Source organism: Calidris pugnax, unplaced genomic scaffold (genome assembly GCF_001431845.1).
Source record: "Calidris pugnax isolate Ruff unplaced genomic scaffold, ASM143184v1 scaffold124, whole genome shotgun sequence".
In the NCBI taxonomy this organism is placed as follows: Eukaryota; Metazoa; Chordata; class Aves; order Charadriiformes; family Scolopacidae; genus Calidris; species Calidris pugnax.
In genome coordinates, this window is record NW_015090914.1 from 2,157,785 (window position 1) to 2,172,743 (window position 14,959).

Here is a 14,959-nt window from a genome sequence, read left to right on the forward strand (position 1 = left end):
TGCCCAAGGTAACCTCTCAGGACAACTGGCCCTCATCCACAATTTTTTTTTTTTTTTTTTTTTTTTTTTAAACTCGGAATTTCTCAACTACTTAGCATTTTTGACCATAATTTCCTAAAGGCAAACACAGAGGAAGTGTTCACTAAATTATGTGTTCACTAAAATTATGCCTGCTTTAGAACAGAAATAATTTCACGCATCAAACCGAAATATTTGAAAAAGTTATATTAATAGACTAAAATTACGCCTGCTTTAGAACAGAAATAATTTCATGCATCAAACCGAAATATTTGAAAAAGTTATACATTTCAATATTGGCTGGAATGTTCCCCACTTAACTATTAGATATTAAAATCCCAGATTTTGTTGACAGAAGACAGCCAAATTAAAACCATTCAAGCCAATTAATTTTCCCCACCACCTGGCAAGAATATTAATGCACCAAATCTTTAGGGTTTTTATTCAGATAAACTTTGATAGGTTAAATTTAAGCACACATTAGAAAGGGCTTCCTGACGCAACGTACAACAGCATTTCCCTTTTCCATACAAAGGTGGTAATAGTCTTATAACAATAACCAAATTCTGTGTCAACACCTGACACAGAAAACGTTGTTATTTTATGTACATGCCAACTCGTGTCACAGCAAAGTCCCTAGTTAACATCAGTGAGCTATTCTGACGGGATATAACTGGCTTTAGAGAGTTCATAAATGAGTAATGTGGCCATTCCACTTGAGCTGCTTTGAAACTTATCACCCAGGGGTTCCCAGACTGAAAATATTTTTCACCACTACAGTATTAGCTGTCTCAGCCCCGTGTCACAGAACACACGTACAAGATGACTCCCTCTTTTCTTTCTCCATATAATTAATTAGACTCGTTACATCACTTCTGTCTTCAAGAAGGAAACATGGGGAATTACACCTCTATCCCTGAGAACGCCATGGTGAAAGTCCTCCTGGAAACTGCTGCCAAACATACTAAGAACAAAAAAAGTGCTTGGAAGTGGTCAGGATGGATTTACAAAGGGAAAATCATCTCTGCCCAACTTCATACACTTCCCAGATGACTGTCTTGGTAGGTGAGGGGACAACTGTGGATGTTGGTGGTTTTTGGGGGGTTTTTTTGTTGTTGTTTTTTTTTTTTAATCTTTTGCCAGTTCTGTTGGCATTTTTATTAAGACTAGATGATGGCACAAGAGAACATCCTCAGCATGTTGGCACATGATACAAAATTGGAAGGAGTGGTTAATGCTTGTGTTGCCATTCGGAGGCACCTCAACAGGCCAGAGAATCGGGTCAATAGGAGTCTCATGAAACGTAAATGCAAAGTCCTGCATCGGAGAGGAACACCACCATGCACCAGTACAGACTGGAGTTGACCAGACAAAAGACAGTTCTGCAGAAAGGGACCTGTGAGTCTCGGTGAGCAAGATGTACTTGAGCCAGTGATAAGCCCTTGTTGCAAAGAAACCCAAATGTCTCCTCGGCTGTACATCCTTTCCCTCTACTCAGCACTGCTAAGACCATATCTCCAGTGCTGAGTCCAGTTCTGGGCTGGCCAAGACAAGAACATGAGTAGAGATGACTGAGACAGACTCTTCTGATTGACAAGAGCTGAACAGAGCAAACTGAAATACAGGAAATTCCACTTATAGATAAGAACAACCTTTTTTATTTTGACAGTGGTCAAACACTGGAACAGGTTGTCTAGAGATGGAGGTACTCAAACGAGGCCCTAGGAACCTACTCTCTACTTCACCCTGCTCCAAGCACAGCATTGAGAACAGATGATCTTCAGACATCCCTTCCAACCCCAACTGTTCTGCGACTCTATAACTCATTAATTTTTAATACAAAGGCCCCAATCATCATGTCTCACTTCACCTGTGGCCTTTACACTCTCACAAAGCGATTCTACAACTCATTAATTTTTAATACGAAGGCCCCAATCATCATGACTCACTTCACCTGTGGCCTTTACACTGTCACAATGTAAATCTTATATATTTAAAATACAACTATGTCTTTCTAGACCAAGACTCCCTGCAAAGTACATTATGTTGAATTCCTGGAGGTTTTCTGAACATCTGTTCTGAGGAACGCAGAAGAAAAAGACTTGGAAGTCCTGGTGGACAACAGAAGTACATTGTGTTGAATTCCTGGAGGTTTTCCAAACATCTGCTCTGAAGAACACAGAGGAAAAAGACCTGGGAATCCTGGTGGACAACAGGATGACCATGAGCCAGCAATGTGCTCTGGCGGCCAACACCATCCTTGGGGGCATCAAGAAGAGTGTGGCCGGGGTAGGTGGAGCAAGGTCATCCTCCCCCTCTGCTCTGCCCTCATGAGGCCCCATGTGGAGCACTAGGGCCAGTTCTGGGCTCCCCAGTTCCAGAAGGACAGGGAACTGCTGGAGAGGGGACAGCAGAGGCTACAAACATGATGAGGGGCCTGGAGCATCTCTCCTACGAGGAGAGGCTGAGGGACTTGGGTCTTTTTAATCTGGAGAAGGGTGAGGGGGGATCTGATCAACACCTATAAACACTTCAAGGGTGGGTGTCAGGAGGATGGGGCCAGTCTTTTTTCAGCGGTGCCCAGGGACAGGACAAGAGGAAATGGGCACAAACTGGAACATAAGAAGTTCCACCTAAACACGAGGACGAACTTCTTTCTTGTGAGGGTGGCAGAGCCCTGGAAGAGGCTGCCCAGAGAGGTCGTGGAGTCTCCTTCTCTGGAGACATTCCAAACCCCACCTGGACACGTTCCTGTGGGACCTGCTCTGGGTGGCCCTGCTCTGGCAGGGGGTTGGACTAGATGATCTCCAGAGATCCCTTCAAACCCCAGATCATTCTGTGATCTGTTCACCTGGCACTTCTGACTATGACACTCAACCCACCTTCAGATAGGTAACAACAGGACTAGGGAACCAAATCCAAATCTTTCCTCTTATCACCTGAGTGTGGTTTGTACACTGCCAATAGAATGCATATGGCAGCTTAGAGACATCCATCCAGCATATTTGCAACTCCAGCCCTGAATGTGACATTACCCTCTGGTGACATTACCCTAAGCACATAGAATATTCTTGCTGAACCAATGCTGCACAAAAAAAAAAAATTAAAATATTAATTTACCAACTTAACCTTTTTATGTCACAAGTGCTTGTGTGTGCTGCAGAGGTAACCGCATGTAAATACTCTCTAAAAAGGTACCAGGTTCAGTGCTTCATGCAAAACACAGAGATATTTTTTTGCCAAAAGCTACTTTACATGTAACAGTTCACATGGGCATAAAAATGGAAGCAAGCCAGTAGTACGAAATTGCTAGGTCAGTCAGAGCACAATGGCATTTTTGGAATGTCTACTGTCCCAGATGAGGCAGTAAATGCAGAACTCAGCAAACAAAAGACTGGCTCCCAGACCCAGGAGACCTCTAGGGGCCAAGCCAGTCCTTTGCTGTAAAAGAACAAGTGGAAAAAATCAATCCCTTTTACTAGTTGCCTTTGAGTAAGCACTTTAATGCCAACTACGTGGGTCTTTGCAACACTCATCACTCCGACTCAAATTTTCATCACCGCTGCCACACACAGAAATATCAACTGCTCTGTAATGATGAACAGCCAAAGAGGAAAATGAAATTCTGTTGTGGAGTGATAACGTGTCAGCACATTCTCTCTGCCATTTTGCATCAGGGATCACAGACGAAAATACCACAACTACTGGAACAACCTGACTGTGCAGCAAATACCTGGGAAATCAAGACTTTATTGTACAACTACAAGGACTGACTTGTTGCTTTTGACAGATACTTTTACTGCTTATAAATATAATATACACAAAGGTTGTAGTGATTGCTATGGACTCACTTTTCTTTTTCTCCTTCTTTTGAAGTTTTCATGGCTAGCACCAGCTGTACATGCAAGTGAATTATTCTACTTTTCTTAATGGGTTTAACATCCTGCTTAGTAACTGGATTTCAAGGTTAAATTTGATGCAGTTAGTTTTGAAATCTGCTAAACAAGCAAACATTTTATTAAAATTCAGCCTTAATGCTACTATTGGGATGAAAAAGTAAATACCAAAAGAAAATTAAACACTTTCAGAAAACATGACTGAATACCGAGTATCAGAGGAAAAAATTTCACTGCCAAAAAATAAATCCACAAGCATCTTCCCACCATGCAGCCCCATTACAATCAAAAGGAAAATCAGATAAATTTGGAGAACATACTTCAAATGTTAAGTTGCACCTATCAACAGTTTATTTTGGACAGTAATCTACCTAATGTTCTTACAGAATCTTAGCCACTATGTCTGATTGCTCTTGCTTTGATTTCATCATCCAATTTACTTAGTCGTCTTTCAGGGTGACGCTGATGATTCTCTAAGATTCTTCAAGTTCATTTGACCCGTTACCTTTGTGGCTTTTTTAATTTTATTTGAACACTAGAAAGTTACTTTCTTTAGCTGAGAAGGATTTATTTACTTCAGCTATAGTCTGATTTGCAAACATCAAAATAAACCCCAAACCAGGGAGAGGGTAACAAAGCACTCATCTTTAGCATTTAGTTATTCCAGAGCAAGGAATTAAGAAGCAAATGAAACCACAACATGCAAGTTGTATAAATATATGCACGCCGAGAACTGTTACACGCGTAGCTCCTGAAAGCAGCTCTGCTCCAACTGAGCTAATGAATATAAATGCTAGTACTTAACAATTATAAATGTTATTAGCCCTTGGTTCTCAAAAAAAATAAGCTGTTGCTGACACATGGAGTCACAGAAATGTACATTAACCAAAGGAGCTTTCTCTTTACCAAATGTTTGAGACACATGAGAGAGAAACCCAAACATTTCTGTAAAGACATGTGCTTCTTAGTAACAAAAAGAATCAGAGTAGCAACATAACCTAAGCAGGTAACGAGTCCAACGTCAAGGAAATACAAAAGAATAGCAGTCAGTCTTCTACAGAGGTATTTCTTTTGCAACGTGCAAGTAAACGATTACCATTCATGGTTTTAGGGCCATGTGTGGTGTTAGTTCCTTGCCCTACACAAAACGCAAACAAAAATAACCTCTCAGTACTTGTACCACTGCAGGCATTGTTGTCACGTATTACTGATACTTCATGTGTCATATTTCCTGAAGCACACAATGTCAGTAACTTATTTGCTTTCAGTGAAAAGAACAAAAAAAAGACAAGAAGTATAAAATTGGATTGCAACTTTAGGGCACAAAATACGAAGATCTAGAAAGTATTCGCATTTGATTGGACATGTTTGAAGTCTGAGAATTGACCACAATGTTTGAAGTAACTTACTCATTTTAAATCTGGAAATAAAATACAGTATTTAAGCAACACTGCATTAGTCACTGTACCTTTACAACCACATTTTTCAGAGTAGAGATTTTTCCATTTCTTAGAAATCTGTAGTCAAATCTAAAAAAACCAAAGATTTATCAGAAGGTATTATTTTTAAAACATAGCTCACCTCTGGGTAAAGATTGAACCTTTGTAAGGTGTTAATCACTAAAGGATATTCTGTTATTTTGTCATTCATAATTGCCCATACTCCATTCCAAAACGATGGTGCCTCAATAATGATCTTGAAGTAGGAATAATAAAGACCCTGCAGGAGAGCAGAATCATTATTTACAATTAAAGAAGTCACTTCTGCTTCATGAACTGCCACATACAAGCTCAGTTTTTAAATCAAATTTTGTAATAAAACAAATAGGACAAAATGATTCAAGACTACTATCCAGTTTTTCAAATCTCTTCTATTAGTGCCACTGAAATCAGCAACACACATTCCTTCCACCTTGTTTAATTGCACATCTGGAAGCCTCTCATTTGGGCTGGTAACTATGCACCAGCACAGCACTTCACAATTCTCAACACAAAAAGAGCCAAAAGGTACAAAATTAAATATTCGCATGTGTAAAAAATTATTAAAAAATAATAAGTCTGCATAACAAGACTATAATTGAAAATAAGCTACAAGGTACTTGTAGTTTTGTATTCTAGGTCCTCTGGAATCATACTTTTAATTTACTTTTTAAGTAAAAACTGTGAAGAGATACAATCACAGCGAGCAGCTGCAAGACACACAAATGCTCTGCATGTAAAAGTGTAATGCATGTTATTTGCAAGATATCCGTATCTTAACTTAGCCAGAGGTATTAAGAAATTCTAGAAAGCCCACAATAACAAGATTACAGACAAAAGTTTTCCAACCATTAAATTTTTATTGAAACAGAATCTAACCATTTCCGTGCGAAAAGCCATTTCTCTTTCTAGCGATGACAGGTGAGAAAAATGACGATCATTTTCAAAAAGAGTTGTTATGTGACACCTGTTAAAAAATAGCAATTAAAACTGAGTACAGGATCTAAAACTCTTCAGTCATATATACCAAGGAACAGCTGGCAAAACATTCAATGAAGGCCCAAAGTTTACTTACAAACTGTTACTTTCATACTATGGTTTGGGTTGGAAGGGACCTTCAAGATCATCCAGTTCCAACCCCCTGCCCTGGGCAGGGACACCTCCCACCACACCAGGTTGCTCCAAGCCCCATCCAGCCTGGCCTTGAACCCCTCCAGGGATGGGGCAGCCACAGCTTCTCTGGGCAACCTGGGCCAGTGTCTCACCACCCTCACAGCAAAGAATTTCTTTCTGGTATCTCATCTAAATCTCCCCTCTTCCAGTTTAAAACCACAACCTCTTGTCCTATGGCTCCACTCCCTGACCAAGAGTCCCTCCCCAGCTCTCCTGTAGCCCCTTCAGGTACTGGAAGGCCAGTATAAGGTCTCCCTGGAGCCTTCTCTTCTCCAGGCTGAACAACCCCAGCTCTCTCAGCCTGTCCTCACAGCAGAGGTGCTCCAGCCCTCTGAGCATCTTCATGGCCCTCTGCTGGACCCGTTCCAACAGCTCCATGTCCTTCCTGTGCTGAGGACTCCAGAGCTGGACACAGAGCTCTGTGGGGTCTCACCAGAGCAGAGCAGAGGGGCAGAATCACCTCCCTGGCCCTGCTGGCCACTCTTCTCTTGATGCAGCCCAGGATGGGGTTGGCTCTCTGGGCTGCCAGTGCACATGGCCAGATCATGTCAAGCTTCTCACCCACAAGCACTCCCAAGTCCTTCTCCTCAGGGCTGCTCTCAACCCATTATCCACCCAGCTTGCATTTGTGCCTGGGATTGCCATGACCCTGGTGCAGGACCTTGCATTTGGCCTGATTGAACTTCATGTTCTTCATTTTGATTTACTCATTCATTATACCAACATTCTCCTCTATTCAGATTATTTTACATGGAAAAAAAAATGAACACAGAGTACTTACTAAATTCTATTATGGAATCAGTTATAACACTCTGATATATTTTAACTTAAGTGCAGACACTTAAGGATCAAAAATTTAATGTTATTGAAACTATCAAATCTCCACCTCAGAAAAAAAAAAAAAAATATTTGACAAATGAAGAGAATCACAGATTAAACACTGGATGGAACCTGAAACACAAGGATAAGTAGCAGAAAGGCCATTCTTATGTACACAAAACAGTGGCCAGACTTCTCTGAAGAGGTTATAGAAAAACATGATGTGAAACTAAGAAATTAAAGCAGAATCTAAATAAGCAGAACATAGGAGAACGTTGAAAGGATTTACCTGGACTTTCAAAAGACACTGAGTAAAAAAGTCTGTTAAATACAGGAGATATACCTTAATCTGTACAGCTAAGCAACAATTTTCCAGCTGGATGACAGGCTTTACTCCTCGCTGAAGAGGTTTAAGACACCTTTCATGTTAGTTTCCCAAGAAAAGAATTATTCATCTTAGAGACAACAATTTGGTTTTGAGAGGAAAGATCTAAATACAAATTATCCCAACAGCTTGTCTAAATAATAAAAATATCATTTTGACTTATATTTCAAAATACCGTATTACTCTCAAGCAATAAATTTAACCTTACCAATGTAGGACTCCTGCAAAAGCAGCTGTAAAGGAAACAAAAGGTGCCAAGTTACTCAAATATTTTAATAACTGAACACGAAATCACGTTCATTAAACTAATTACAGTACTACTTCAGAGATGCACAGAAGGTAGTCAGCCTCTAGAGGAACAGAAGAATAGGACCATCTGAATTAACTTTCATGGCCAGCTCTTTGAAAATCTGAGATGAGGCTGATGATCTTCAGCAATAGGCAATGTTCCCACCTGTATCCTGCATCACTCAGGTTGATCCATCAGAATGCAATGCAATTTCAGCCACCAATGAGAAAAGTGAGTTATAAGCATTTTTTTTAATAAGCATAAATGTTTTTAACATCTTTAAAATACCTACTCAGATTTTGGCTAACACACAGCTCATGCTAAGACCTGATACATGCTAGGGGTGAGACCTAGTGGCCCAGTGGTCTCCTGCAGTCATGATGCTCACATATGGATCGTCTGGCAGTTTCTACAGAATCTAACTCATGAGAAAGAGCTAAAGGTCATAATGCAGTCATTATCTCCTGCAGCCATGATGCTCACATATGGATGGTCTGGCAGTTTCTACAGAATCTAACTCATGGAAATTATATAGATCAAACTTCCAGACTTCCAAGATGGAAGGTATAAAATACATCAGCTTATCCAAAAACATTTTTGAAGCTTAGGCTTTCATGCTTCCCTGTGTGATACAGGGGACACTTGCACTATGATGGAGGAGGAAGGATGAGCACTCCCACCATCAACTAGGTAGCCGTTTTGCTCATAGGTGTACAAATTACAAGTAACAAATTATGAGCTCATGAATTAGAGAACTTACGAGTTAGAAACCTCATGCCTTAAGTGATGAATTAGTGAATTCCCATGTTAGACTACTCTGTACAAATGGACTGAGCCCTTTTTTGTCACATTTGTTTGCTTTCCTAGTGAGCTCATAAAATAAAGTTTAATTTACAGAGTACATTATTCTGTAAACTTGAAAGATCCAAACAGACCATGATAACCAACACAAGCCTAATTGAAACTATAATTGCAGGTAATAACATCCCATTTGTCCATTCAGAGACCATGTGCACTGTCGTTACGTAGATACAGAAAAAGGGAAATAATCTGAGGGACAAAGGGAAAAGACAAACAATGATAAAGCTGTGGGTAAACTGTCTAGGCCTCTGACTTCTTGAGCATGACAAGATCCACAGAGAGCAGAATTTTGCTCAGTATTCACAGGACTGCCCAGTACTGGGCAGTATTCACAACATGCCCAGAGCTCACCACGGAAGCAAAGTTGGGTAGAGTTGGGGGTTAAAGAATAGGCATTTAGAGAGAACACAGCGCTCCTGCTAGACTGAAGGTGTCTAGGCACACAGCAGCTCTCTACTAGGGTTAACCTTGAGCTCTCTCATTCACAGGGGCTAGAGAGGTGGTGGTCCTCTCCACTTCGAGAGAGGACAACCGCCCTTCCTGCGCACACCCAACTGGAAGCAGAGGTGCTGACCACCGTGTCCCTCTCCAGGGTGCTGAACCGCACACACCGCCCACACGCGGCACCGCCCTCCGCCAAGGGTAGGTGGGTACAACACATGGACCTCCTCCAGGCTGATGCAGAACATCCTCAGAGAGTCAGTGAGCCTGCCACGTGTTCAGGCCGCACGTTACACACATGCGGTGGTCTGTCTCTAGAAAACAGATGGGACAAGAGGGAAAAAAACCACCACCTTCGCAAAACTACCAAATGTATGTGGAAGAGGAGTGGGCTGAACGTACACTTCATGGCCCAGTATGTATCCCCAAACCACATGTTCCACCAACACAGGGCCTGGAGGTACTACTGCTGCTGGCAGTACTTGTTACAGAATCATAGATTTGTCCAGGTTGGAAGGGACCTCCAAGGTCATCTAGTCCAACCATCAACCTCACTCTGATCAAAACCATCACCAAGCCATGTCTCTAAGCACTAGGTCAACCCGGCTTTTAAACACCTCCAGGGATGGGGCCTCAACCACTGCCCTGGGCAGCCCAGGCCAATGTGCAAGAACCCTTTCCCTGGAAACATTTTTCCTAATCTCCACCTGAACCTCCCCTGGGGCAACTTGAGGCCATTTCCTCTTGTCCCATGGCCTGTTCCTTGGGAGAAGAGACCGACCCCCCCTGGCTACACCCTCCTTTCAGGGAGTTGGAGAGAGCCAGAAGGTCTCCCCTCAGCCTCCTTTTCTCCAGGCTCAACACCCCCAGCTCCCTCAGCCTCTCCTCACAAGACTTGTGCTCCAGACCCCTCACCAGCTCCCTTGCCCTTCTCTGGACCCACTCCAGCCCCTCAAGGTCTTTTTTGTGGGAAGAGGCCCAAAACTGGGCACAGCCCTTGAGGTGGGGCCTCACCAGTGCCCAGTACAGAGAGGGACCATCACCTCCTGAGTCCTGCTCACCATGCTGTTCCTGATTATCACTGTCACCACAATGCTTCTGCTGGCACTACTTGTTATCATTGTCACCACAGGTCGTAATGCAACAAACTACAGTTATGAACCTCAATTTTAATATTAGTTTTATATACACTGATGTGTCAGGTGAAACAGGGTAAGTCAGGAAAAAAAAAAATTATCTAAGGTGAAAAGGAATTTCTAAACTACCTACCTGTACAATTTAACATTTACCTCAAGTTACATACTTCCCATAATACTGCAGATTGTACAATACCACACTGAAACCTCCTTAGGAGTTTTTCAGCTCCACTTCAGTCACTGAAGTAGTTTTCTTATACAGAACCCTGGATTTCGGTTAGCAAATGAATACTGCAAGCTTTCGTTGAAAACTCTACATTTTTGCATATACTTTCTAGAAAAAAAAAAAAAATCACTGGAAGATTGCTCAGTCTAGTTCACATTAAATAGAATTTAATGCCTTAAGAAAGTCTCCGGAGCTACAGAGTTGGCTTTTTTTATATACCAAGGACATTTAGGTTAGGAATTTGCAGCTCTCCATGAGAACTTTTTCAGAAAAGCAGATCTGGACATGCTTCCCTGGAATTCCATGTCACATTAGCTGTATCAGCAACACAGGAAACCATATTCCGTAAATAAACACATTTTGCAATAATTGTATGGAAAGAAAGAGAGCAGTCCATACCTTTCTTAGTTACTACTTATTGTGTCTCAGATTTGCACAAGGCAATTGTTTCATTTCCCAGCAACATTTTTCAGATTCCTAATAAGATTCCCAATTGGATGCCAAAACACATTTACATATACAACTCAAGTATAAAAAAAGTATCAATTTTAAGACAGATTACACATTAGGTAAGAATATACAGTGAAGTCAAAATAAATGCACATTAGCTACCAAAACTGCTTATGATCTCAAATTCATGTGGTTTCAAATAAGCCAAATATGCAGCATTTCACTGTTGCAAGTAATTTATCTATTAATATGGAAATTACATTTCAGATTCAAACATCCTACTTATTTCATAGACAAAACAATATATTTAAATCTGATTCTTCCCTTCACTAAGTGTTTTATTGAAAGTCGATGCATTAAGTGTAAATACATTCATTGATATTTTGGAGAATTTCATATACAGTTTTATAAAACTTCTCAGCATTGCTCTATTATGAAAGACCTTTTATAATCACGCAGCAATTCATGTAATTACTCGCATTTCAAGAGACAATGCGCTTAATTCATAGACTTACACTGTGAGTCCAAACCGAGGTTTTTCAACAAGAGTGCACTCAGACTTACATTAAAACTAGTTTCTGATGGAAAACACGAAGATTATGTCTCTTAAATTACCTTCCTTTGATCCCACTAATGTTACTAGGAAAGGAATGAAGGTGAAGACAAGCGAGGGCTAATTACACTACAAAGACTTACACAGCTGCTAGGGACTTGAACTTGCAGATGCCATTTTCTCACCCAACCTAAGAATCCCCAAAAGCAAAGCACAGGATCAGATTTTTGCAGACTAGGGCTATTACGTAAAATCTGACACTTTATTCTTCAGCTTTCCTATTTTTGCCCGTGTTCTGTTCCAAGAAAAGCAGGATGAGTGGCTTATAAAAAGCATTCTAATTCCAGAAATTAAATACTGCAGAATACAGCCATAATATACAGAACTCATCTACCAAGGGAACAACGAATGGTGAGATTCTGTAACACAAAAGTATGTGAAGCATATAGAAACTGATTAATACTTTGGAAATATCCTCAAAGTGACAAGGTGGGAATACAGCAGAATTGGGAACAATGAGGAACGTGCAAGTATTGACTGCTCCTGCAGATTAGTCAAGACGTTTCATTGTGAGATTGTGTGTGATCTGGGAAAGATTTCTTCAAGAATAAGGCCTCAATTCAAAGGTAATATAAAAAAAACCAAAATCATAACATAATGGGGCATAGTGTTGTGTAAGACTGTCCTTGAAAATCTGACAACTTTACTGTTGCACATAAATTGGAGATAAGAGGGGGAAAAAAAAATCCATGGCCTATAAAAAAAACTAGCTGTAGTTTTAAAAATCTTAAAGCTGAATAAGAACAAAAATTCAGATACCACCAAAAGTAAGCAAAAAACACTATTTCATATTTAGAATATGTACATTCTTTGCCACTGCAAATACTGTGTGCTATTACATACTTTGCTATTAAGGGTTTATTCCTACTAAAAATGCAAGTAGCTCCCTGGAGTACTTAATTGGTTATCTGGGTCTCACAGCCAACTTCAAAGTCCAGAAACGATAAAGCTCTCGACCTAATCTGCTCTCCGGTTTCAATCAAACGAAGGCATTTTTTCAATTTTGACCATCAGTTTAACGTTTCTGTGTCTTTTAAGTAACTACAAGTCTAGGAAACACTGAATAAAGAGGGGTAAGCAAAGCAATTCAGGAAGAGTTTATTCATCAATTAGTTTGCAAGCTGAGGGTTGTTTCCCTGCTACTACTTTGCAATGTATTTCATCCAACCGAAGAAACTCTCTTCAGCAACAAGGACTGCTGGTGGAGTGATTAATAGCACCAGCATCTTTGGAATACCCTGACAGCCTTTTACTATAATACCTTTAACAGTACATCTAATTGTGCATCTGACAAATCTCTGATTACTATTTAACATTTGTTAACTTCAGAAATATATTCCATATTTAATTTCGCTAAATACTTAAGGTGCTTTTTCCAAGACTTTGGCCATCAGCCATTTTAGTATTTATTCCAAAATATTCCCAAAGATAATAACATCTGAATTTTCATCCTCCTAGAGTTGTATGTTTTTGCACAGGTAATCCTTACAAAACAAGCTGTTTTCATTATATCACTTATTAAGAGTTGCTTCCCCCCACTGCTCCCCTGGAAATTAATGACTGGAGAGATCCATAAATACCCAGACAATTATTTTCCTACTAATGTTGTGATACCCCGTCAGCCACTACAATAACAGCTTTACAAAAGTTACCAGGTAGGAAGTTATTTACTGCCCCTTTTCAACATTAGCTATACTTTTTTGTTTTTCCAAGTTACATTTTGATACAGTTTACAATTCCAGAGAAAGGTAAAAAGAACAGTATTTTCCCCTGACATATTCCTTCTACTTACCCAGAAGGAAAGTGAGCCATATCTTGCTATCAGCTTTTATGATGAAGGCCTTTCTGTCATCAACAAATACTGTCGAAAGAAAACAAATACCTTAAGCATCATTTAAGAACAGCCTCCGTAAAAAAGAAATCTGTTCCAACTCTGCACTGTTAGTTTTCTGTAAAAATCTCAACCGGGCTTCAAAAACGCTGAAAGAAAATTCACACAGCAAGTCAGCAACTACACATAAAAGCTTTAAACATCACAGGTAGATAGACAAATTATGAAGTTTTCAATTCCTAAAGTAACTTTGCAAGTTATTTTGTAAAAAGGAGCGATACATGGAGTAGATACATAGGCGAGTTACTGACAAACCCGTTCAAACCCAGAGCCATCCTTTTAAAGGATAAGCGACCCTTTTCAGCAAAGCCTGACCAAGAAATGAGCTGCTCAGGCCAAACACACTCAACGCGGCTGGAGAGGCTGTTTTAACACGAATTAGTTACAGAAACACCACGCTTTCCCCATTTTTTCCCCCAAAGGATGCTAAAGCGGTAAAAAGCCCTTTCCCTTCCCCTGTCCCCCGGGAGTCTTGGCAGCTTTTTTTTTTTTGGGGGGGGGAGGCTTTTTAAACCTCCTCCCCTTCGTGACCGGCTGGAGGGCGAGCACGGGAAGAGCGGGCGACCGGGGGAACGAGAGGGCGAGCAGCCAGCCGCCTGCCGTGCCCCCGGGCAGCGCCACACACGGTCCCCCGTCCCCCCACCGGCCACCTGAGGGGGGGACCCCGCCGCTCGAAGTTGGGGGGACACGGCACCCGAGGAAGGACGGACGGTCGGACGGACAGACAGACGTCCCGCCGCTCCCCTTCCCCAAGCGTGAGGGGAAAAGCCGCCTCGTGTCCAGGGAGCTTTTCCCGCCCTGCCGGGCAAGTCTACGGGCGGCAGGGAACGGGAGGAGAGGCTGAGCCCATCCCGCTTCCCTTCCACAGGCTGGTCTTTGGGGGGAAGCGGGGCAGGATTTGGGGGAGCAGCGGGGGGGGCCCCCCCCCTCAGCCCCCGCCTCACCTCCGAGCCGGTCTCTGGCGACGCGCAGGAGCCTGAGGGGCCCGCGGCCCAGCGCGTCCCGCTCCCCCTCAGCCGCCGGCCCCTCCCTGCCGGGTCTCTGAGGGTCGCTCCGGGCTCCCCGCCGGCCGCCGCCTCCTCCTCCCTTCCGCATGGCGCGGGCCCCGCCGGGGACCTGCCTGCCCGGGGAGTGTGAGGGGCGCCCTCGGCCGCTCCCGGGGCTGGCGCCAGGCGACTGGTGCTGCTGTTGCCCGGGTTTGAGCGGCGGCGACTCTTTGTTCCTGCCTCGGCTCGGGACGACCATCTCCGCATAGTCCCCTCCGGAGCGGCGGGAGTGGGGGG

The 14,959-nt window shown here is 42.2% G+C and overlaps 1 protein-coding gene across 1 annotated transcript in view; it reads right to left on the reverse strand.

Moving 5' to 3' along the window:
• The window catches only part of DPY19L1 (dpy-19-like 1 (C. elegans)), a 47,792-nt gene extending 32,851 nt beyond the window's left edge, over positions 1–14,941 (reverse strand). The window contains exons 1-5 of the mRNA XM_014949493.1: positions 14,621–14,941; positions 13,578–13,646; positions 7,978–8,002; positions 6,272–6,359; positions 5,496–5,633 (exon numbers count right to left, since the gene is read on the reverse strand). Of these exons, the coding sequence (XP_014804979.1) occupies positions 5,496–5,633; positions 6,272–6,359; positions 7,978–8,002; positions 13,578–13,646; positions 14,621–14,921 (621 nt within the window). The 5' untranslated portion in view covers positions 14,922–14,941. The remainder of the gene's footprint in view (positions 1–5,495; positions 5,634–6,271; positions 6,360–7,977; positions 8,003–13,577; positions 13,647–14,620) is intronic.
• Positions 14,942–14,959: the final 18 nt, after the last annotated feature.